The sequence below is a fragment of the Lacerta agilis genome, chromosome 3 (genome assembly GCF_009819535.1).
Source record: "Lacerta agilis isolate rLacAgi1 chromosome 3, rLacAgi1.pri, whole genome shotgun sequence".
NCBI lineage: Eukaryota > Metazoa > Chordata > Lepidosauria > Squamata > Lacertidae > Lacerta > Lacerta agilis.
In genome coordinates, this window is record NC_046314.1 from 35,839,761 (window position 1) to 35,864,190 (window position 24,430).

Consider the following 24,430-nt stretch of genomic DNA (forward strand, 5'->3'; position numbering starts at 1 on the left):
GCACAGCTGGGCTAGTCCCACTCTGTGCATTGAGCACAGCTATCTGAAAACAAGCCCCCAGTGTCAAATGTAGTTGCTTTTTTCAGATATCTGTACTCATTGTGTACTTGTGTGGTAGTCGGCGTGGGGTAGCATGCCCAGGGCAGTGCCAGCAGCATGACCCTATTCCCTGGTCATTGCATGGACCCTGCTCACACATGTCATGCCTAAAGAAAGCTTTAGGAGGTGGGGCTCCTCATGCAGGTAGAATGTGGCTCTCACCTCATTGCTTTGTGATGGGTTGACTTAGAGAGATTCCAGGAGAACATGGATTTAACGCCTCTTCCTAGGTCTCCAGAAATAACCTCCACCCTCAGGAAGTGTGTTTGCAGGTACCACTGGAATCCCACTGTTGAAATACAAGAAGGAGGTTTGGATTATATAACAGACTAGTGCTGCAATGTTGCATTCCAACAAATGCATTGTAAGGATGGATTTGCTGTAATAATAAATAAATAAATAAATAAATAAATAAATAAATAAATAATTTATTATTTGTACCCCACCCATCTGGCTGGGTTTCCCCAGCCACTCTGGGCGGCTTCCAACAAAGATTAAAAATACATGAAAATATCACACATTAAAAACTTCCCTGAACAGGGCTGCCTTCAGATGTCTTCTGAATCTGAATATAAGGTAGTTGTTTATCTCTTTGACATGAGATGGGAGGGCATTCCACAGGGTGGGTGCCACTACCGAGAAGGCCCTCTGCCTGGTTCCCTGTAGCTTTGCTTCTCGCAGTGAGGGAACTCCCAGAAGGCCCTCGGTGTTGGACCTCAGTGTCCGGGCAGAACTATGGGGGTGGAGACGCTCCTTCAGGTATACTGGGCCGAGGCCGTTTAGGGCTTTAAAGGTCAACACCAACACTTTGAATTGTGCTCGGAAACGTACTGGGAGCCAATGTAGGTCTTTCAGGACCGGTGTTATATGGTCTCGGCAGCCGCCCCCAGTCACCAGTCTAGCTGCTGCATTCTGGATTAGTTATAGTTTCCAGGTCACCTTCAATGGTAGCCCCACGTAGAGTGCATTGCAGTAGTCCAAGCGGGAGATAACTAGAGCATGCACCACTCTGGCAAGACACTCCACGGGCAGGTACCAGATGCAGCTGGTAGACAGCTGCCCTGGATACAGAATTGACCTGCGCCTCCATGGACAGCTGTGAGTCCAAAATGACTCCCAGGCTGCACACCTAGTCTTTCAGGGGCACAGTTACCCCATTCAGGACCAGGGAATCCTCCACACCAGCCCGCCCCCTGTCCCCCAAGAACAATACTTCTGTCTTGTCAGGATTCAACCTCAATCCATTAACCGCCATCCAACCGCCAACCGCCTCCAAGCACTCTACATGGTATGTGGGATATAGGAAGCAAGAGATTAATCCCTCCTTTTCTTTTTTAAATGCAGATTCGGTTGGTACACTTGTTCTTCCAGCTGTAAGTATTATCTTCCCGATGTAGTAGAGTTCCATGTGAAATATTTCCTCTTTCATTTACTTGCCTTTATTCCATTTTAATCTTGTATATGGTGTAAGTTCACTATTAGTGAGCAAAGAGCTTCCTTCTGACAAGTGAATCATACACTGAAATGCAGGCGTTTCATATCTTGTTTTAGGACACAACATCTGACAATGATGTTAAAACAGACATTCAAACTAATGTTCCTGGCATGTCTAGATGTAATTGAAACAAACAAGAATGCGGGATTAGCATTCTTTCTAGGTTTTGTTTGCTAACAAAGAGGGTGTAAAAGTATTAAAATTCATAAATATTAGATAATATTTTTTTAAAAAAATTATATCAACACACATTTTTAGGTGCAAACCATGTCATGAAGCACTTGTCTCAAAATAATTAAGAGCCAATGAACAGAAGCAAATGAATTACGATTCTTCTGCACAGTCCCTTTTCTTGTAAATTGTAAGCATAGCTGCTTCTTCTGCCTTAGAAGCATGTCTATGCTTGCTTGTGCCATGTATCTCCGATACGTGCTTGCAGACTAACTCAGAGAATAAGACTTTCCAGAACACAAATCATGGTTGGGAATTTAGATCAAATGTCCTAGGGGAACCATTTCCTTCTGCAGCCTGACTCTGTTCTGCCAGATGACAGATTGTTGTCTGCCTGGTAGTGCAGGCTCAGAAACCAGGATAATGATCCAGGCTCTCATATTGACAGCAGTGTTAGAAGCTGAGATATGAAAACAGATCTAAATGGCACCTTAAACCTAAGTTATGGGCGCAACAACTGAATGTCTAGGCACACTTTTTAAATAACTAGAATATAAACTGAAAATGAATGGACTGCAGCTAAAATATTATGTTCATTTTTCAAATGGTCTAGTCCTTCCCTTGCCTACCCCCCCAATATTCTTAAGAGGGTCTCTTCTCCAGTCTTCAGATAGGATCTGGAAGTAGGGAGGCAGAAAAAGGTCCTCCTTTCCTTCCACTCTGCAGTTTTAATCTGAAATCTTTGGTGCAGTACTACGCCCAGAGCTTGGAAACTCCGCATGCTAATGAAATTCCCTGTTGTAAAATGCGCCAAGAACAATGGGAATTTTGAACACTGATTGACAGTAAACCTGGTCCCATTTAGCCAGCCCAATACATTTCACTGCTTGAAGCAAAGAACAAGATGGCACCTCCCATTCCACAAAGAGAAGCCAGCCGAATCTATGGCAGCTGAATCTTCCTTCAGCACTGGTGAGGGGATAGTTGCTACAGTAGGCTAACTTATGGGGTACAGGATGCATAGCTCTGTGCTCCCACACCTCACAGCCTCCAACACCTGCTGCCTGAGGCAGCTGCACAATCTGCTTAATGGTAGGGCTGGTCCTGTTAAGATGTAATGGGGAACTTTGGCTCAATACAAGTCACAATCTTTACACTGAAGCTGGCATGCAACAAGCAAACAAAGGGATGAGGTAGGAGTGAACTTCCACAGTATTCATTCATAGCTTCATAAACCATGGTTTTTGGAGCTGTGGGTGAATATTTAAATGGGATCATAGTATGTAAGAATAAATGAAAATTCAGGTGACAACACTTTTAGGGAGTGTCATTGTAACTTATTTGTAGATTTTATGTCATAATCTTACTCGTCTTTACTTGGATATCTTCAGTAAGGTTTTCTCTTAGGTAAGTGTGCATAGCATTGCAGCTTTTTTAGTTTTGTGAGTTCTAATTATTCATTGTTTTACTGTTCTGCGTGTCCAGTATTTGTTTTAGAAATAAATAAAGCAATCATGTTTTTTATCCCCAGCTCCCCTTGGGCAGTACTCCTGGTGATTATGATTTACTAGTCAAAGGATATTCAGAAGGTCGTCTGCTATTTTCTAACCACACTACCCTTGAATTTGAGCAAAAGAGCTTATCGGTATTCATCCAAACTGACAAGACTATATATAAACCAGGCCAAGATGTGAAAATACGGGTTGTTACTCTGTATCCTGACCTCAGGCCATACAATACTCCTATGAATATATATATTCATGTAAGTATAAACTTGACATTATTTGGTGAAGCAGGGTTTTCTTTCAGAGTGTGGTTATGCAATCTGCAGTGTATTTTCACTAAGACTATTCTTATACATAATAGCAAGGGATTTAATTTATAATAAATCAGTGGTTCCCAAACTTATCCCCCATGGCCCACTTGAAAATTGCTAACAGTCTTGGCAAACAAGTTAATGATTTTTCTGGCTGTAGTAGCAATTGTAATGTGCTGTGCTAGAAGCTGTATGATTTTTAATTTTTATTGGGTGGAATTCAACACTGCACTATCAGGGCAAGTACTTTCGCTTCTTAGAATTAACTATTTCCCCTCTCCTTCCCCACGTGCTGTTCTGAGTGTTAATAAACACATGCTTTTGACATTTTTTAAAAAATAGGATCCTCGACACAATTTGATTCAACAGTGGTTGTCGCAGAATGGAAAACTAGGCAAGATTGCCAAGCAGTTTAAAATATCCAAATATCCTGTCCTGGGTGACTGGTCCATAAAAGTTCAAGTAAAAGTGAGTATTAACATAATGAATTGTTTTAACAGGGATGTAATGTATCTCTGAGTGAAATCAATAATTAAATTCCCATTGATTTTCATGGGGCTAGGTTGCATACTGGAGTTAGTTCATTGTTGCTAGAGATTAAATCTGTCTACAGTTGTGCAGTTTAATTGAAATGTATACTGTCTAAATTGGATGAGATCTGCAACTGAGAAAGATCTGAGTCTTCAGATACTGATTACTGTGCAAAAAGTATGATGTGGCGAAAGCATTCTATGGTGCTTCATTACTTCAGCATCCAGTTCAAAAGATATATAGAAATCATGTGATACAGCTTTTAATAACTCATTACCAAAACATTTGTATAGTATATTTTCTTAAAAGCTGAAATTCTAAAAAAGAAGTTCAAAGACAGTTTTTAGTAGTTCTTGAGATGGTTTAGATACTTGAGCAACATAAAAGGCGAAAGTGCAATCACATGCAGTCATAGAGAGCAAATTGGGACACCATTAATTGTGACTGGAAACGAGCCAAGAAGCAAATGAGAATGAAGCATTCAATATTATCTTAACTGCTTTGGAGGGCTATGCAGATTGAGGAAATGGAAATCAGAAGAAAAGGGAAGCACAGAAATGTTGTACCTTAGAAGTTGGCCTTGCCCTGAATGAATTTGTGTACACTTTGGGACAAATTGACAAGCACAGGGATGTTCTGTTATCCGCTGTAAACAGTGTTATGGTTCAGGTCCTACTCACAGGCTTCCCATAGGCATCTGGTTGGCCTCTTTGAGAACAGGATTCTGGACTAGATAGACCATTGGGCTCTCTTATGAGGGCTCTCTTATGAGAGTTGTTGTATGAGGAAGTTGTAACTTTGAGTTGTGTAAGAGAGTTCAGTTTGTGAGAGAGCAGGTTTTCACTTTGAGATGGTGTGCTGGCTAGTGTTGGCTAGTTGCTGTCTTCTCACCTGAGCTCTTGGTCCCAAAGAACAATGAGTCTCTTTAAAGATGTCTTTATTATTTAATTATTCATTTTCTGACTTGGCCTTGGTGGTGGTGGTGTAAGTTGGAAGGAGAAATCAAGTTGTTTGAGAGCATCTTGACTCTCTGCTGTGATCCCCACTCAGCCCTTGGAACGCAGTACGGTAGAAAATGTGTTGATTTCATATTATTGTTTGCACCTCTTGAGTTCGTGCTTGCTAGAAGAATGAATTTAAAACTGTCCTGCCTAGCTCCCTGTTACTGTACTGTTCAGCCTTGTTAGTTTCTATGGAAACAACTTAGCTTTTCCACAGACACTCTCTGGGAAGCCGAGCTGAGAAACTATATAGAACAACCCTTTTGATCACTGCCCTACTTCCTGATGTGTTAGTGGAAATGTGTGATTATGCAGTGTGTATTATTGTGCGTGATGCTGTTTAAACAATGATTAAATAGCTGTGAAAGTATAGGAAACTACTGTGGGGTGGTGTGTAACAGTATTTAAGGTTTGTAAAGTATTGTAAAGTTGACTTTGGAAAAACGGCAGTTCAGCATGTACCTTATTTATTAATTTGCTTGCTTCCTAGAATTAGTTTGGGGAAAGTCCTATCTTAGATATAATACACCATACAAGTTAAGCATACATTTCATAGAATTTATTTTGTTTTTCTATAGGATCAGACACATTATCAGACATTTACAGTGATGGAATATGGTAAGTGATTCCTGCTTGCATGTAAACTTGGATGCAGACTTTCTTTTATTTGGAAGACAGAAGGGTTTCAAAAAGATTAAGGTCCTCCTGCAACAGTAGAATCATGAATGTTACATTAAAAAATGTCACAATAATGAAAAGCCTTCAAATCACAGAAGACCACGAGACTTGGATTATGAGAGCCTTTTACCTCTTATATTTGCCCACACAGAACAGAGTATTCAACTTCATTTGTTATTATAAAGATGCTTTATATTTTTTAGATGTCATGGGGATGTATTTCACATGTCTGCCCCATTCACATATTTAGCTGATGATGTGTGTGTCTAACAGTAAAAGCAGTGTGCAGGAAAGAAGTGCTGAACACTTTCCTATCCTGTACCTTAAGATCCTGCAGTCTTTTGCTCCAAGCAGTTTCTCCCTTATGCCTCTATTACTAGAAGTGGGCTGAGAATAAAGAGCATGGAGCAATGGATTGAGATGAAGTAATATGCAGGAGAGGAAGAGGTTCAGTGCCTGTAGGTCCACTTGTTTTAAAGACCTCTCCCATCTGCTTCCATCCAATGACTCATGTGTGAACCAATAAGTTCAACTGATTTAAGACCAGACTTTTTTGTGGGGGTGGGCATATTTTGTGGCTCAGTATTCCCCATGTTTCTTATATTTCCCACCCCTGGTTTAGAAGATTGTACATTTTGAGGGAATCTTCAGCATTCTCACCAATTTAAAAGCCCTGGGTACTTTGGGGGAAGCCATAACAATTAACATGGTATAGAACTGAAGTGATATGTGATTTCAGTGTAGATGAGATACATAAATACATTGTTTGCATTGTACTGAGAAAACCACATTACTGAAACATGTATTGAAAAACATAGCTATGGCCATCAAATTAATTATATCTTCTTCTTTTTTAGTGCTACCAAAGTTTGAAGTCTTTCTAGCAACACCTCTGTTTTATTCTCAGAAAGACATGAATTTCACTGGTACTGTCACAGCAAAGTAGGTAAAAAGTGAACCTTACATCATTTGAGATCTACATGCATTGTACACCTGTGTTAGTCCTTAGCTAGTTCCTAACCATGCAAAGGTGGGATTTAATTCAATTATTGATTCTTTCTTTGCAGACGTAACAGTTGATCATTATTTTTTTTAAGTATATATTTCTGAGTACAATTAAAAAATACAAAACTGCTAATAATAATAATAATTTTAAAATGAAAAATTACTGTGGCTATAAAGAGAAAACTGGTAATTTAAGCCCTCCTCCCAGAACAGAAGAAGAGGAGGAGTTTGGATTTGATATCCCGTTTTATCACTACCCGAAGGAGTTTCAAAGTGGCTAACATTCTCCTTTCCCCTCCTCCCCCACAACAAAAACTCTGTGAGGTGAGTGGGGCTGAGAGACTTCAAAGAAGTGTGACTAGCCCAAGGTCACCCAGCAGCTACATGTGGAGGAGCGGAGACACAAACCCGGTTCACCACATTACAAGTCTACTGCTCTTAACCACTACACCACACTGGCTCTCAGGACAATTAAAGAATGTCATTGGCCCCACAAGTGAACTTGAAGAAAGTTATTAGGGCAGAAGCTGTGTGGCACTGTTATGGCTAGTGAATTTCATATGAGTTAAAATTCCAATAAATTCCAGATAACCTGAGGTGTTGCTTATGTCCACTCTGTCTCTGTATGTATAGTAGGGATACTTTTAGTTACTGTTGTTAATACAGTAAAATAAACATTTTATTAGTAATGGGCAATAATTTCACTGATTTGGTGTGACTTGCAGTATGCCCAGATCCAGAAAGGGTATGATCCCCGGATTTAAAGTTACATGCATGGTATGTATGATCAGATTCAAGTGGATACTTGTAGGCTTATGAGATTGATTCAACCTGTCTTCAGAAACTTGTTTTGAAATGATGGTTTTTTTGTTGACTATTTCAGGTACACATATGGAAAGCCTGTGCAAGGAAAAGTAACTGTTGATTGTTCCCAGTTCTATGGAAGGAAGAGAAATATCACTAAGACATTTGAGGTGAGCTGCAGTTAGCACCTGACATGTGCTTATGTTTTGGGGGGGGGGGAGAGAACACTTCTTCAGCCACCTCCAGGATTTATTTGTGGAAATAATAAACCTTTTAAATTGCAATCCAGTGCCTTAGCTTTTTTTTACTCAGCTGCCTACCTTTGCTACCCTGTGGCTTATGCTTATCAGTCTGTCATCCAAATGATTTAAGCAATTCTCTAATGATCTGTGTAGTCCCCCACTGAAGAAAGCAGTGTGTAATGTAGAGATGTCTCAGTTCCAGCTCCCCTAGAGCTGTCAGCTAAAGACAAAGTTAGAGTAATGTGCAGGTAATCTGTAAGCAGTAATAGCAGATCTCCTGAGCCAGAAACATTCATGGGGTCAGGACATGTCACATGACCTACTCTTGCTTGTAGGAGTAAGAAGGCAGTAGCGACTGGTATGGTTGATCTGCCTGCAGTTCCCTCCTTTGGCAGGTGGTTGGTGCTGCTTAGGCTCACGATCAGCCCGACTTCTGATGTTTCCAAGATCCACTGCAGGTTCATGTTTTGACAATATTTTATTTTATTCATCATTTCCATTTCCAAATTGTGCTCTGCTAATACTACCTTAATCCTTAAGGGAAATGAAGTGATACAAATATGGTTTGGTTCTCTTCCCCCCATGCCTGCTTATTCTTTTCAGAAGATAAAACAAATTGCTTAGTTTTTCTTCTTCTTCTTGATTTCAGATTAATGGATCTGTGAACTTTACATTTGACATGCTAGAGGTGGAAAATATAACTTACAACAATTGGGGTTATTCTGTGCATCACCAGATGCCGGTAGAAATTACAGCTGTGGTTACAGAAACACTAACAGGTATGCAGCTTTATATGGGGTTTTCTTTAAGGCAGGTATGGGGTACCTTTGGCCTTTGAGGCTCATAATCAAGCCCTCATCACTCCCTAGGGCATGTCCCCTTCCCCTTTTCTGCCTTGTAGGAGGAGACCTTCCCCTGCATATCCAGCTCCCTGCAAATCCTTGCTACATGCTGAGAAAGGGGCTTTCACAGCAGTATAAACTGTTGGTAGTTGGAATCATGAGAAATACGGACTCTGCAAGTGTTATTAGGAATGAATGATTATGCATGTGACTTTTTTTTAAAAAAACCCTCCAAATATTCTAACAGGAATCTCCCAAAATGCAAGTGCTACTGTATTTCCAAAGCATCATGACTACACATTAGAATTTTCTGAGTATCCAGCAGTTCTCAAGCCTAGTCTGAACTTCATAGCTACGGTGAGTTATTCTACTACTCTTTCTATTATCAGTATCATTCTAGAAAAAATGCAAAAGAAGTATTATGCAGACAAGAGTTGGGGTTTTAAAATATTGTATATATTGATATTGTCTTTTAAAGAAATTAATTACAATTTCTTTTGAGTCTCTTGGTATATTAGTTATTGGTTGTTGCAAGCTGTCAACACTAAATGCACTGTTGGTATTCCATATTTAGGATTTGAGCATAAATCTTAGTTGTTGTAAATCATGCTTTTGAAAGTTTTGGTTTGATTTATGGACATGCCTTTTACTATTTTCAGCTGAAAGTAACAAGAATTGACAACAGTCTGCTGTCATCTGATGAACGAAGGAATGAGATTGTGATCACTGCCACATCCATAGGGAATCCTGCTTACTACCCATATGGTGATGGAGGTGAATCACAGGCGAATGAGGCATCTCTGAACCTAATCTACAACGTGCCAGAAAATGGGATTATTGAGATTGAGTTTCCAGTTCAAGTTAATACAACAACACTGCATGTTAAGGTATGCTTTTTCTGTGTTTCCCCCCTCAAAATACGTAAATACTTAATCAGAAAATGAAAAGAATCTTAGTATGGAAACTTGTTCTTATGCCTACCTGAGTATTCAAAGTGCTTCAGATGCATCTCAATATCCCTTACAACAGCGCTGCCTAGTAGGCCTATGTTATTATTCTCCTATTAAAGGTGGCAAGCCTGACAGATGTGATATCTGTGCTATGAAACTCCATGCCAGGGGAGTTCTTCCAGGCTTAGGCTTACCCTGTTGAGATTTTTAGGGAGTCAGTTAAAACATGCCTATTCTGCTAGGTTTTTGTGTGAAAACTGAGCATATTTATTATTGTTTTCTATTTTAGCTATTTATTTTGATATGCCAGGACCTATCCATGATGCATCTCTTACCCTGCCTTTATCATCTGTTGGGATGAGCAGTGCTGCATCCTCAGTGTGCTCTCCCCACAATGTCACTTCTGGTCCAAAGGGTTCACCTTTTGGTTGGACTGCCGACACCTCAGTTCACTGGAGAGGTTGCCTCATCGACCTCTACTCACAAAGGCCAAACCCTTCAGGATGTAGGAGGACATTAATTTCAAGTGCATGAATTTATCCTTTTAGACTTCAGAGGAGGTGTGCCCACCAGTGGTTCAGGCAACTATTCTGAACCATAGTTAAGCTTCCTCTCCACTCATATGTGAACAAGAGGAAGAGAGTGAAATTTTCTGCTTTCATTTTTTGCTAAACTATTATTTCTCACCACATAATTCTGGGAATTACTCTACCTCTAGTTAGTTAAAGCAAACCAGGATGAAACTGTGGCTTGATATCCTGGGTTGTTAACTACCTAGAGTTAATATAAACAACAGTTCCTCAAATTCATATGGGATGAGAAACGGTGGTTCAGTAAAAAATTAAAGCAGAAGCTTCACCACAACTTGTTAGCAGTCATCTAAACCGGGGAGAGGCCTAATCTGACCTGTCAGGCCTCTGAATTCTCTCCCAGTACTTTGCCTAGCTATGTCCCATCATCTTTTTGTTCCTCCTCAAATAGCCTGTCACATTCTGCAAAACATTGAGCTGAAAAAGTAGAGTGCTCTGTTCTTCTTTGCCGGCCTGATTGGCTTCTATACTGGATATACAGTAGATAGAAGATTCTTCCTCTGACAGTATGGAGCCACTCTTCAGTCTATCCATGGCTAGGACTGTAGAATAGACTGACTAAGCAGGGATAGGATGTTCTACTGCATCAGTCTAATATAGCTGGCAACCGAGTAAAAGAAAGCTGGTCTGTTCCATTGTGGCTGTTTGCTATGTTTCATCTCTGGGCACAGAAACGTCTTCTGAGTAGAAAAAGAAAATCAAAAGCTCTCTGATGCTATCTTGAGACTAATTTTAGATGATAATTTAAGAAAATTACTTCAGGAACTCTTGGATTGTCCATCCCCACCATCTTTTTGCATTCTGATGGAGTGCAGCTTTTTCTTTCCCCCCCCATTCTAACCATTTAAGGCAGATTGATATCTTCATTTATTTATGCTTCTTCATCTAGGAGAGGCGCTAATTATACAATTTGTGAAATATTAGTTAAACTTTATCATTTTCCTCACAATGTGTTGAATGTCCCCCCACCCTTTCCTTTTTTTTTTAACAGGCCAAATTTCTGGAGAGTGAAACTTCTATAATCATATATGGTACATTCTACTCTGCCACCATGACTTTTCTCCAGATTAAAAAAGCAAGTCAGGATGTAAAGGTAACTTCTGCTTTCCAATAATCAACGAGCTTCAAAATTCACTAATAATACACTACATCATTATAGGCAATTAGCATGTTCATTCAAGTTGTGTTATTTTTCCCCCTAGGTTGGGACTCCATTTGAGCTGAATCTTCAAAGCAACAAGCCGATGAACGAGATCAGTTATATGGTATTTTAAAAATTATTTTATATGTATTGTGTTGATTTTTTTTTTACCACAAACACGGGAAAGACAGCATAGGCAATAAGGATGATTTTGCTACTCAAAAATAACTATAATTTCCAGATAGCACCACGAGCAAGCATTTAAAAATGCCAATTGTATATCCATGTATCATTTGGGTATGCTAATCAGAGAGGTGGGACTGGTTGTACTGTAGCTTTCCTACCGAATGTAAATGTAGTGGTATGCCTGTGTTTGCTGCAATGCATGGCATACAAAAATTGATTTTTTTATCCACAGGCATAAATGCCTGTGGGCACTGACCTATTCACGTGACATCTTATAGTTGTTATTATACTGTTATGAGTTTGTGGGTGCTGGACCTCTATTATCCCCGGATCTAGTGGGTGTTAGAATTTAAGTAAGGCTTGGAGGTGTTAAAACTGGGTGCCGGAACTGTGTGTTTTACGGCAGGTTGTATGCCAAACGCTTCTAATCCCCTAGAATCAACAAGTGTTAAAAGCCAGTTAAGCTAAACTAAGCTTCCTGCATTAAGTTAATAGCCTGGGTAATGGGCCATTAAGATAACAAAGCATCAGAGGAACTTGGTGTGAGACGGTAAGGGGGTGGTTCCCCTTTCCCTCAACTGATAATGCCAGATCTTAGAGAGGTTAGAGCTAGGAGTTATGTGACCTGGAAGTAAAGCAGGAAGTAAAAGAGGCAGAGCAATGTTTTGAGAGCACAATGTTTGATGTCTGTCTGGATCCAAGACTGCGGCTATGGAAGAAGGCACTTGGGGTGATTATGCTGCGAACTCCTCTATCATAGACTTAGGTTCTATATATGTGTAAATAAACCATATACCACAAAGAAACCACAGTCTCCACTGTGCCTCATTTCCAAAAGGAAACACAGACCTTGGATAAGCGTGCCTGGAACCCTTAGAATCTCACACCACTTGGAGATTAGGCTGGCGTGCAACAATACTTTAGGTGCTTTTATAAATAACAGATGTTGAATTGTGAGATGTGTGACAATTTCATCTGGAACTCAGCTGATAGGAAAATCAATTAACTTTCCCCCCTCCTCATATAGGTGGTATCTAAAGAACAAATTGTGGCTGTAGGTAAAGTAAACGTAAACGTTGCAGAATTCTTTTTAACACCAGAGCATTCTTGGGCTCCTACAGCATGCATAATTGCTTACTATGTGAGTGATGATGGTGAAGTAATTAGTGACGATCTCTGCATTCCTGTTCAACTCGTCTTTAAAAATCAGGTAAGTTTGTGTACATAGACTTCCTCTCACACAAATGGTGTTTTGTTTTGTTTTGTTTTGTTTTGTTTTGTTTTGTTTTGTTTTGAGACTATACACAAAAAGGGAAGCATAAATAAATACAAGTCAAATAAACATAATACGTAACTGAAGCCCACATACTCCATTGGCATGGAGTCATAGTTTACAAAATATTTCACTAGTTGGTCTGTTTAATTGCTCATTAACATCTTTCAGATTTAACCTTGCTTCATTCTTCTTTCTCTGTCTTCTAAGGATGGCTCCTGCATCTTTGGGCCAAAATAGATAGGTTATCAAGAGATCAATGACTGGAGATAACACCATGTTTTGTTTTTGTATTTAATGAGGGGATTCACACTCTCTCTCCAGCACTGTGGCTGTAATCTGAACTTCCCTCCCATGGGTACATTTCTTAAAAATATATATATAAGAGTCAGCACCTGAAGTAAAATAATTGTTCATTCTCCTTTATCTACTGCATAATGTAAACTAATATGCTCCCCCCACCCCCCAGATCAATATGTATTGGAATAAAAATAGAGCTGGGCCTTCTGAGGAAGTCACTCTCAAGATTAATGTGACGGAACCAAAAACAACCATTGGTCTTCTGGTTGTTGACAAAAGCACAAAGCTCCTGGGGAAAAGAAGTGATATCACAGAGGATGCTGTAAGTTTCTGAAAGAAAAGAAATGTTTGAAGTGTATTTTAGAACTGTGTAGGAGCAGCTATTAGATTTGATTGTGAGCTTTGCCATTATACTGTTAAAGTAAAACAATCAAGCCACACTGAGTTGATACCAGTAGATTTCATTCCTTTGAAGTGTATTATAATTCTCATATGTTTCTCTCCAATGTTTTATACATTATTTAACAGAACAAAGCTTCATTTTCTACAATCACTGTTTTTCCCCTTTCACCCTGGCTACTGCCTAGAACGTAAACTGTATGGGTTGCTTTCTTGATTGGAAAGCCATTTTATGTAAAGTGGTTCCGACATGGTTCAGGCTGACTTCTAAACTAGTCAGCAAAACACACACACCATATTGTGTGTGGGGGAATGGTTTGTTGGCATGCCTAAAGTCTTCCTGAAGAAAATGTGAACCTGTCACACAAATGTCTCCCAGGTGGGGAAGCAATTTATGTTATTTGTTTCAACCATGCCTCCATGAAGTGGGCCTAAGAAGCAAAGAATGGGAAGAATCCGTTTTCACAGCTTGAGAGCAAGAATTGGGGAGAATTATATATTCCTTTTGTGGGAAGTAGAGACACACAACAATGCTGGTGCTTCCTGCTTCCTCCTAACCCCTATCTACAGTTCTTGGAAACTTGCCAACTTTATCCTTTAGTATGTAGGGGAGGTTTTCAGGGAAGCTGAGCATATAAGTCACATATTATTACAAGAGTGGTACTTCCCAACCTCCCTGAAGCTGTCGGAAGTTCCAGGAGTGGCCTTTTTATAGTATGGGGTGACAAAAAGCATTAGAGAATAAAAGTTTGTACCGTTCTGGTTCCCGCACCTCAAAAAGTGGGAAAGGTATAGGAAGGGGCACCTGAAATTATCAAGGGGCTAGAGCAACTTCCCCATGAAGAAACGTTGCAACATTTTAGGCTTTTTGGTTTGGAAATATAGTGAATAAAGTGGGATATGATAGAGATGTATAAAATTATGCATGGCGTAGAAAAAGTGAGAAACTATTGACAAACCTGTGGTAAGTGGTAGAGATACAGGGGAAGTGAGAAAATATTTTTATTGATTCCCATTATATTTTTGCAAGGATTTTGTTAACAATTCTGTATATACTCAATTTTAAAGTATCATAACAACTAAGTGGAGATAACTGTTTTTGTTGACTTTTATTATTATTGTACACTTTTTGCTTTGTTATTCTTACAGATAAGGCTCTTGCTAAGTAGAATATTCTTCGTTAAAACAAGATCTATGTGATCATGATTAATTGAATTTATTTATCTATGTGATCATGATTAATTGAATTTGTCTCCTATGAAAACTAAGTATTATTATTGTTACTATTATTTTAGGTTCATCATGAGCTAAGTTTATATAATAGAGGACTTGATTATGGTGCAGCCAGAAGTTCATATGGTGTCTTTCAGGTACAGTTTTAAAATGCATATGTACTTTTCCATTGTTTTGTTGTATTAAAGAAAATAAAAGTTTAGTAAGGTTTACTCAGTAGGCAAGTCCATTCATTAGTATGCTTGTGTTTTCAGATGCAATTGGAGAGAAGAAAACTCAGTCCTCTGTAGATACTGACTTTCTTCCACACAAAACTAGCTTTTATTTTTTAAACTAAAAATTTGTTTATTTATGCATGCTTTAAAGTATGCTAAAAAGAAATAAAATATAGGTTGACAAAAATGGTTCATATGTTGCATATTTTTAAAATGTAAAGTTATTTTTATATATTGTGTTTAGAATTGCAAACTCTGGGTATTGACTGATGCCAGCCTTCCAGAAGATGAAAACTATGAAGGCTGTAAGTAAAAGTCACATCAAATATAATTCTTTGTTTTTGGCTCATGTGATGTATGTAGAACATAAAGCAAGTGTTCCTTTCTTTTGTTTATTTCAATTAAGCAAGTGTGTGTGTGTGTGTTGAAAAAGAGTGACACAATTTAGGATGCAGTATAGATTCTAAACACTGAAATTATATGAAGAGAATGAAGAGAATTCTCCCTTCCCTCCAGTTATGGATTATAGCTCAGCTTTAGACTTTCAGCATCATCTGGAGCCTGCAAGAGAGTCTGTTGGTTTTGAAAATCCCCATATAAGGACAAATTTTCCAGAGACGTGGATTTGGCGTGAAATCACAACAAGGTAAACAGAAAGGGTTTTCTTTACATATCCATTCTTATTAGAGAACAATTAATGTAATTATTACCAGCGGAAGGAACTTCTCTGTAGCTTTTAATACTTCTGTTGAAGAGTTTCCCATCAAATGGGCATCTTTGCCGAGCACCAATATGCAGGACAGCCCATTCTTGAAGAATGTTATAAATAATGTTTTCTAGTGTTACTAATAAGGAAAAGGGCAAAATACTCTTAGAAGCTGGTTCATACTTGAGTGACAAACACCGTAAAGTTTAACAACAACAAGCATTTATTTATATGCCACCCATCTGACTGGGTTGCCCCAGCCACTTTGGGCAGCTTCCAACAAATTAAAACATCAAGCGCAGTGTAAAGCAGAAGTGCATATTTGTAGCAAGTAGTGGGCATATGTTAGGGGTATGCTGCCAATCTTGGATCCTTTAGCATGTGTCCTTTCCGCTGCATGCTTACAAATATATATTTTTGCTTACCACTTCAAAGTGTCTTCCACTCCAAAACACCAATATGTATGTAGCAAGCACCCTTGTCTCATAAAATATGAATAGAACCATGGACCTTATATAGAAACTGAATGCATAGCCTTCATTTGTACCTTAGCAAATCTTTACTCAAATCATTACCTTGATTTAGCAAATCATTCATTACTCCATCAGGAAAATCAGCCTAGATTTACTGACCATTGTCCATGTTTATCCTTCTGAAATTATTTTTCTGTTTTCTTTTCATTTTTAGATCGACTGAAACAACACTGGATGTCACTGTTCCTGATACCATTACTACCTGGATAGCTAGTGCATTTATAATATCTGAAAACCTTGGACTGGGTGTGATGAACACGCCTGTTGAGGTAACAGTGCAAATACACCTCACCCCTCTGTAAAACCCTGAGCATAGAGGTGTGACTTCATCTGCCAACAATACTATGTCTATGTGCTGGGGAGAAGATGCAGCTCAGAAACTGAAGTCATTCCAAAGGCGAAGGGCATCTTTTTCAGATATTTGGTGCCTTTAACATTGCCTCAGTTGCCATTTAAACCACAGGGATGGGGGAAGCAGTGGAGGAGAACAGAGCAAGAGAAGAGAATTAGCACCAGCAAAAGGGCTAGAAGAGCCTTATTGTTCTAGAGAGAATAATCCTAGTAGCAAGTTGGGTTTGTAGCCTATCCTTGCCTCCCAAGGATAGCCAGTGTGGTGTAGTGGTTAAGAGCGGTAGACTTGTAATCTGGGGAACCGGGTTCGCGTCTCCGCTCCTCCACATGCAGCTGCTGGGTGACCTTGGGCTAGTCACACTCCTCTGAAGTCTCTCAGCCCCACTCACCTCACAGAGTGTTTGTTGTGGGGGAGGAAGGGAAAGGAGAATGTTAGCCGCTTTGAGACTCCTTCGGGTAGTGATAAAGCGGGATATCAAATCCAAACTCTTCTTCTTCTTCTTCTTCTTCTTCTTCTGCTTTCTCAGGAAACAGGAAATATCAGGCGAAGGAAAAGACTGCAGGAAATAGTTAGGCACTAGAGGGCACTCTAAGAAGAATAATACTTTAATAGGGTTAGGATGAGTTGAAGGCATCACTTTAAAAACAGACTTCAAAATAAATACAACCTTTTGCTACCGGTACTTTAGTGATGTGTCCTATTCCCTAAATAATATGGGATATCTTGGAACCCTAACTCCACTAATAATTCTTTCTAGTAGCACCTTAGAGACCAACTGAGTTTGTTCCTGGTATGAGCTTTCGTGTGCATGCACACTTCTTCAGATACCGAAAGCTCATACCAGGAACAAACTCAGTTGGTCTCTAAGGTGCTACTAGAAAGAATTTTCGATTTTGTTTTGACTATGGCAGACCAACACGGCTACCCACCTGTAACTCCACTAATAATGACAGAAGACGGCTGTTGGCTTGTGCTTTCAGGGCAGCAGAAGCAGTGGAATGTCACTCAAATGTTGGCATGTAGTCGCCCAAAAGCAGGTCTACTTAATGTATTTACTAGATAAGGAGTTGGAAAGCATTATTAGGACTGCACTCCTATATCTACTCTAAAAATAAGTCCCATTGAACTTGCTTTTGTGTAAGGTTTTGTAGGATTGCACCATAAAGGTGGAAACAAAATAAAATAAAAAATTCCTTCCAGTAGCACCTTAGAGACCAACTAAGTTTGTTCTTGGTATGAGCTTTCGTGTGCATGCACATTTATTCAGATACACTGAAACAGAAGTCACCAGACCCTTATATATAGTGAGAGAGTGGGGAGGGGTATTACTCAGAAGGGTACACTTATCAGCCAATCACCCATTCCCACCACCCTTCTGAGTAATACCCCTCCCCACTCTCTCACTATATAAAAGGGTCTGGTGACTTTCAGTGTATCTGAAGAAGTGTGCATGCACATGAAAGCTCATACCAAGAACAAACTTAGTTGGTCTCTAAGGTGCTACTGGAAGGATTTTTTTTTTTTTTTTACTATGGCAGACCAAAATGGCTACCTATCTGTAACCATAAAGGTGGATAAGCAGAAATGGCCATTTTCTTCAGCCTGGGTCTTCCTTAATCAGGCTACAGGCTGAACCTTTTGCAAACCCTAACTACTACTGCCACCCCCTCTAAAAGAGCTAGTGAGGTTTCAGGTCCCTGGCAAAAGAATCCACCAGGCACACTAGTGCAAAATTAGGGGAAATCTAGGAAGCTTTAATGGTAATGGGTATGCCAGCCAACTTGGAGGGATGTGAGAGAGCAATGCTGCCATTTTGTCTTGCTAGTGTTGCCCTTGGCCTTCCTACCAGTTTATTACATGCCCACCCCCAAAAAAAGAGACTCAATAAGAAAGCATTGCAGAGGCATCCCAGGCCTACTGTTATATTTTTGAGGATTTTCCCATGCAGAAGTGGTGATCATGCTTCTGACTTGGCAAGTGCTGGTTTGGGAGAGAGTCATTGGTGAGCCCACAAATGTATTGCATGTCCAGGTGCAGGGAGCCTGTGCCTGGCCAGGGCCCAGAGAAGGATGACAAATAAAGAGACAGGACAAAGTATTGGGATCAAATAGACCACAACTTTATTGATTACAGGTGTATGTAGGCTTTGGTGTAGGCAGTGGGTATTTACCCTGAATCAGCTAGTCCGACTGCTGGTAGAATAATGGTTGGGTTGGCACTGGGTTAAGGGTTGCCCTATGATATACATCAGTTCCAGGCAGTCATACCAGGACTGCCATCTAGGCACCTGGACAGAAGCAACCCCTCTTGGATCCCTTTAATGGGGTACCCTATTTTTTTATAGCAGGGGACTGACTCCCAAGCCCTGACTCTCACCAAGACTAAGGATCCAACCCAATGCCATATCTGTCAACAAGTTCTGTCAATTTTCCAGCTGTTGTTGGACTCTAATCCCTCTCAGCCCCAGACAGCATGGCCAGTGGTCAGGGAGGATGGGAGGTGTAGTCTCATTGACATCTGGAGGACCAAAGGTTTCCCCGCCCTGTTTTAGGATAAGGTAATATAGTGGCACCTCAGTTTTTGAACGTAATCCATTCCCGAAGACTATTTGAGTTCCGAAACATTCAAAAACTTAAAACTCAAAACGGAAGCCTCAAAACAGAAATCTCAATATGGAAAACTCAACACGGAAGCCACGTTTCCGGTTTGACTTCAGAGGCACGTTCGAGTTTACAGCGTTCAAGTTCCGAAACGTTAATCAACGGAGACCTTTGAAAACCGAGGTACCACTTATATAAGCTTATTTTTTTCTTCTAACATAAATTACATAAAAATATACTTATTAGTGAAGCTCTTGAACAATAGTCAGTATCAAACCTGATATTATAATCAAATAAGAGTGGTTGAGGTTTTGGGGTCCAGGCTTTTCATCTGGCAGTTATATATGAAAACAAAACATTTGATTATGAGAATCACCTCATTCATGGATTTGGATCAGGATATTAACTTTTATTTCAAGCTCATTTGAGATTAAGGTCGATATTCCTTTCCCCCCTGAATGTAGTTTGGCAGAGATTGATCAATCCTGGTGATTTCTGACTTTATGAAAGTGCACGCTTGGCTGAACATGCCAACAGTTGAGTAGTCTTTAATGAATCCGTAGCCAAGATTCCACTTCACTTCTCACAATGACTTAATTTCCCTCCTGTACATTGTTGGATTGCTCGGTTTCTATTTGAAGTTCCGTATGGTGAAAACATGTTATACATTGACACATGCAAATAATATTTTTACAAAAACATATAACTAAGCACAGGCTTTATAGATACAGTGTTAATAAGCTTACAGGACTTAGGAATGAGCCTTATCTGGTATTAATTAAAAATCTGTGACAGGTATAATTTCCTAGTGGGTGCTCCTTGCAAGCACAACATAATTCACAAGTGTGAATTGAGAACTTTGTGTACATTGAGTTTTTCTTCTTTTCTGAGCATCAGCTTCACTCACCCTCTGCCTCACTCTACTGACCATATCACAGTCTATTTTGGAATATATCGACCAGTGGGACTGCTGCCTGAAAATATGGGGGAAAGCCATTCTTTATTCACGCTATCCCTTACACATGTGCAAAGAGCCCCAGTGGATTATAGGGGGTAGAGATGGAGTGAAGTTGGGCAGAAACTGGTATATCAGCTTTGGAGCCTGGAATAATCTGGGTGGGGTGGACTTTGGCAGGATTTGGAGCTCAGTGCCTTTTGGGTGCTAGTACTTATTGCCTGATATAACATAGCTCTTCTGGTCAGGCCAATCAAATATCTGGTTGGCAAGCCTACTTGTATCACACAGCTACAGTCTTTAACTTATTTTAATCAAAATATGCTCAGTAAATTAGATTGCTCTTGAACCAGCACCTAAAGTTATTCTAATACAGGCAACAGTAAATTCCTTTTTAAGTGTAGGAGACGTGCCCCAAGAACTATCTCATACTGTAGCTATGCAAGGTTCAGGGGCTAAATGCTGTCCTGGGCATATAAGAGTGCCATAGTTGTGAAAGAGACACATCTTTGTATGTGTGCAAGTTGAGAGATGGGGCAGCTGTGTTTTGGAGCCCCATATTCAATCTCTGCAGCTATATGTCAGCTTCTAGCATGCCGGCTGAGGTACTTCAAGTAGTGCACGACCTACAAAATTTGTTGTGTGAAAGTTGCACCCCCCCATTTCTTAGCATACTGATGTTTGTTTTTAGTCAATTAAATCCTAACTGGCCAATGGTCAAGGTCTGTTGTGAAAAGTTCTAATCAAAAACCATCATTTAAATTGCATTCTGCTGAACAACTAACCTATACACCACAAGGGTTCACTGTTGTATAACTTTTTATATTTTTCAGTTAGAAGTCTTCCAGCCCTTTTTTGTTTCCTTAAACATTCCTCCTAGTGTTACAAGAGGAGAAGAGATTGTTTTGGAAGTAAACCTCTTTAATTATTTGAAAGAAGGCACTGAGGTAAACATTCATTCATTTGTTCATTTTCTAATATTAGGTGGAATCCAGTGGTGTCTGTACGTGAGCAGAATAGACTTCTCACACAACAGTTCACATTTGTTCTCTGCACCCTTGCCTGGACGCACCCAACCCTCTGGAGCAAATTTGCGTGTGTGTAGGGGGTGTAGGGTGAGGAGAGCAAGGGGAAGTCCTGTTGTGTGAGGAAGTCCATGCACACAATTTTGGATTTTGTCCATGATGTCTTGTAGTTCCCTTACCTTTGCTGTTGCCAGCTCTTGGTTAACCTTTGCTGGGGTAGTTCACTGTCTTGCTGGAGCATGAATTCAGAGATAGACTGTTTTAGTCTATCAGTTACTGACCCTAGGGAACGGGGGTGGGGGGTCATTTTGCAATTGGATTTTGTCAATTTTTTTGTTTTGGCTTAGGCTGTGATCCTACGCAGATGTTCTAAGAAGTAAGGTACCTTGAACACAGTAAGAATTGCAGCTGAGTAAACATGCATAGAATCGAGCTGCATGGATGGGCTTGGACAAAAGTGCTGATTGAATTTTGATGCCAAATAGACTGTTTTTGGTACAATACAGAATGTTATAGCTAAGTGTGGCTTTGCCTTAGCAGAAAATGCTTCCATTTGCACAAGTTTCACATGTTATTTTGCTTTTGACATTTTACTCTGCACTTTCTTATTTTCTCTGTCCTATCTCCTGGTCTCATATTTGTCTCACTTTCAATTCTCCTAGTTCCCAGTTGCCCACCCCCTTCTTTCTTTTGTGTTTTCTTGAGTGTTGCTGGGTACTCTAAGGTTTATGTGTCCTGGCGGGCCCACCCACGTTATAATTGGTAGTAGTCACATCTATGTGAAATCCTTTCTGTGCCTCCTGGTAAATGTCACATTAAATGTCTTTGCTAGTAGCACAAAATATATGTTAATTAATCACTTTTTTATAGGTTACGGTGACCCTTGATACAAGTGACACCTTTGAAATCCTTATTGTTTCTAATGATATAAATGCCATGGGAAACCAGCGATCAGTATGGGTACCAAGTGAAGCTGCAAAGACTGTTACTTTTCCAATCAAGCCAAAGCAAATTGGAGAGATTCCCATCAGAGTGACAGCAATATCTCCCATTGCTTCTGATGCTCTCTTACAGAAAGTATTAGTGAAGGTAATTTAAATCGTTATTTACACAAGCTGTTTGTGGGATGGATGAACCACTTTTAAAAGTTGCACAGAATTGATAATTAGTTTAAGTATTTACGGGAAGTTTCTAAAGGGAGTGATGATCCGAGTGTTGTAAGAACCCAATTTGTGCTTAACTCTGGAGCTGCGTCTAGGTTCTGCATAGAACACGAAAGAAACATGGTCTCTATGTGGACAGGACAAAACTGAAGTGGGAAGACAGAATCTAGCAATATAGCAATATTGAGAAGAATAAACTTATTACTACAGGAAAATAATGATTCTAACACATCTCATGTTGAAGGTTACATAATTAATATCTCAGGCATAACACATTTGCTGTGAAATAAGTCTCCTTGGTTTCTGAGGAAATTACATTAATGGAACACTGCTTGGTATTGATATATCTAAAACCAGTGATAGTCAGTGTTTGCATTTGGGCATAGCTTGAGATGGAAGAATATGTCAATTTTAGATTCTCTCTGTTCCAATATTAAGTTCACTTTTCAGCATGGTTTAGATTTATGTCTGAACCTGTCCAGTCACACCACAGCTTCAGATCGGTTGTTCACTTCCAGACCTTGAGACTTAAAGCACTTATTTCTGCACATAAAGGTGTAATACACAAATACAACTATTTTGTAAAGTAAATGGCACATTAATTTAGTAGATCATTGTTTATGAACTCAGACATGTTTGTATCTGAACTGGCCCTTAGGGTATGTTTGGGTTCAACGAACCAAGACTGACATGGAAGTTGTGCACCACTTTCAAACTACAGTGTTAAGCAGTATGTAATTGGAAATGGTTGAAAAAAAAATCTGAAGAAGCTTTATGGTTGTTTTCTGCACAAAAATATGCCTAAATTGTGCTCCTTGAAAACCTTTGCATTAAGCTATTAAGTATTAAGAAGACCCAACTCTGTTGCGGAAAACTTATTAGAAATTTATTAGTCTTGAAAATAGTTTATATATTGTCGTAAAATGCAATTATGATAACTTGTTATGCAAGATTAATACTGCACATAAACTCTTGTGAAACAAAAATCCATGGGGATATGTATTGTTACATTTTTGCTTCATTTCCCAATATCAGCACTGCCAATGCAATCCTATACAAATGTCTACGCAGACGTTATTTCCATTGAGTTCAGTGGTGCTTAATCCCAGCTAAGTGGGTACAGGATTGCACTCTGAGATTTGTAGAGGCCCCTGATACTGAGGGAAGTTCACAAAGAACTACCATACCTAATGATTACTGGACATGCATTTAGTCTTTGTTTATTTTTTCACAGGCTGAGGGATTAGAACAGTCTCATTCAGAAACAATTCTTTTGGACCTGTCCAAAAGAATAGGATTTGAAACAAAAAGACTGAATTTCACTTTTCCCTCTGATGTAGTACCTGGCAGTGAAAGAGTGCAAGTGGCAGTTATTGGTAAGCATTTCACTCCTCTTACATTGTTTCATTTTGATATCTGCTGGGAAATAAAAAGTAAATATGAAACTGAAATATCAGTAAGAGTGTGCTCTAATTGATTGCTGATTCAGCATGCAAGTTATTTTGTTACTGGTGTGGTATCATGACTGGTTTTGAATAGATAAATTATCCCTTACCTGTGAGAAGTGGAAGTGTTCCATGTCCATAGGTGGAAGTGTTCCATGTCAATGAAAAGGAAATGCTGTGCAGGCTATTTCTCATGTAACTCATTAATTTCAGCCTCCTTTTTTATTGCTAACATACAGTGTTGGAAACTGAGATATGAAAGCTAGGAGCTAAATGGCACCTTAAAACCTAGGTTATGGGCGCAACAACAGAATGTCTAGGCACACTTTTTTATAACAATATACAAAGCTGAAAATGAATGAACTGCAGCTAAAATATTATTTTCATTTTTCACATGGTCTAATCCTTCCCCTGCCCATCACCTTAATATTCTTAACAGGGTCTCTTGTCCAGTCTTCAGAGAGTAGCTGGAAGTGGGGAGGCAGAAAAAGGTATTTCTTCCACACTGCAGCTCAGAAACTGCTCGGGCTAATGAAATTCCCTGTTGCAAAATGCGCCTATAACAATGGGAGTTTCAAACACTGCTAACATACTAGCATAGCTCTGTAGAGTATTGTATACCTGCTGGACATTTCTGGGTTTTTTTTTGTTGGTCTTCAGTTTTATATGTTGTTACCATC

At 39.5% G+C, this 24,430-nt stretch overlaps 1 protein-coding gene across 3 annotated transcripts in view; it reads left to right on the forward strand.

Moving 5' to 3' along the window:
- The window catches only part of CD109 (CD109 molecule), a 67,753-nt gene that overhangs the window by 18,180 nt on the left and 25,143 nt on the right, over positions 1-24,430 (forward strand). For all 3 annotated transcript variants that reach the window (XM_033143252.1, XM_033143250.1, XM_033143251.1), the window contains exons 3-22: positions 1,444-1,472; positions 3,297-3,527; positions 3,924-4,049; positions 5,692-5,731; positions 6,649-6,733; positions 7,680-7,770; positions 8,492-8,621; positions 8,932-9,041; positions 9,344-9,571; positions 11,216-11,317; positions 11,427-11,489; positions 12,579-12,761; positions 13,294-13,446; positions 14,819-14,893; positions 15,216-15,276; positions 15,488-15,617; positions 16,365-16,479; positions 20,951-21,064; positions 22,013-22,231; positions 23,540-23,681. In XM_033143252.1, coding sequence (XP_032999143.1) covers positions 1,444-1,472; positions 3,297-3,527; positions 3,924-4,049; positions 5,692-5,731; positions 6,649-6,733; positions 7,680-7,770; positions 8,492-8,621; positions 8,932-9,041; positions 9,344-9,571; positions 11,216-11,317; positions 11,427-11,489; positions 12,579-12,761; positions 13,294-13,446; positions 14,819-14,893; positions 15,216-15,276; positions 15,488-15,617; positions 16,365-16,479; positions 20,951-21,064; positions 22,013-22,231; positions 23,540-23,681 — 2,427 coding nt within the window. The remainder of the gene's footprint in view (positions 1-1,443; positions 1,473-3,296; positions 3,528-3,923; positions 4,050-5,691; positions 5,732-6,648; positions 6,734-7,679; positions 7,771-8,491; positions 8,622-8,931; positions 9,042-9,343; positions 9,572-11,215; positions 11,318-11,426; positions 11,490-12,578; positions 12,762-13,293; positions 13,447-14,818; positions 14,894-15,215; positions 15,277-15,487; positions 15,618-16,364; positions 16,480-20,950; positions 21,065-22,012; positions 22,232-23,539; positions 23,682-24,430) is intronic.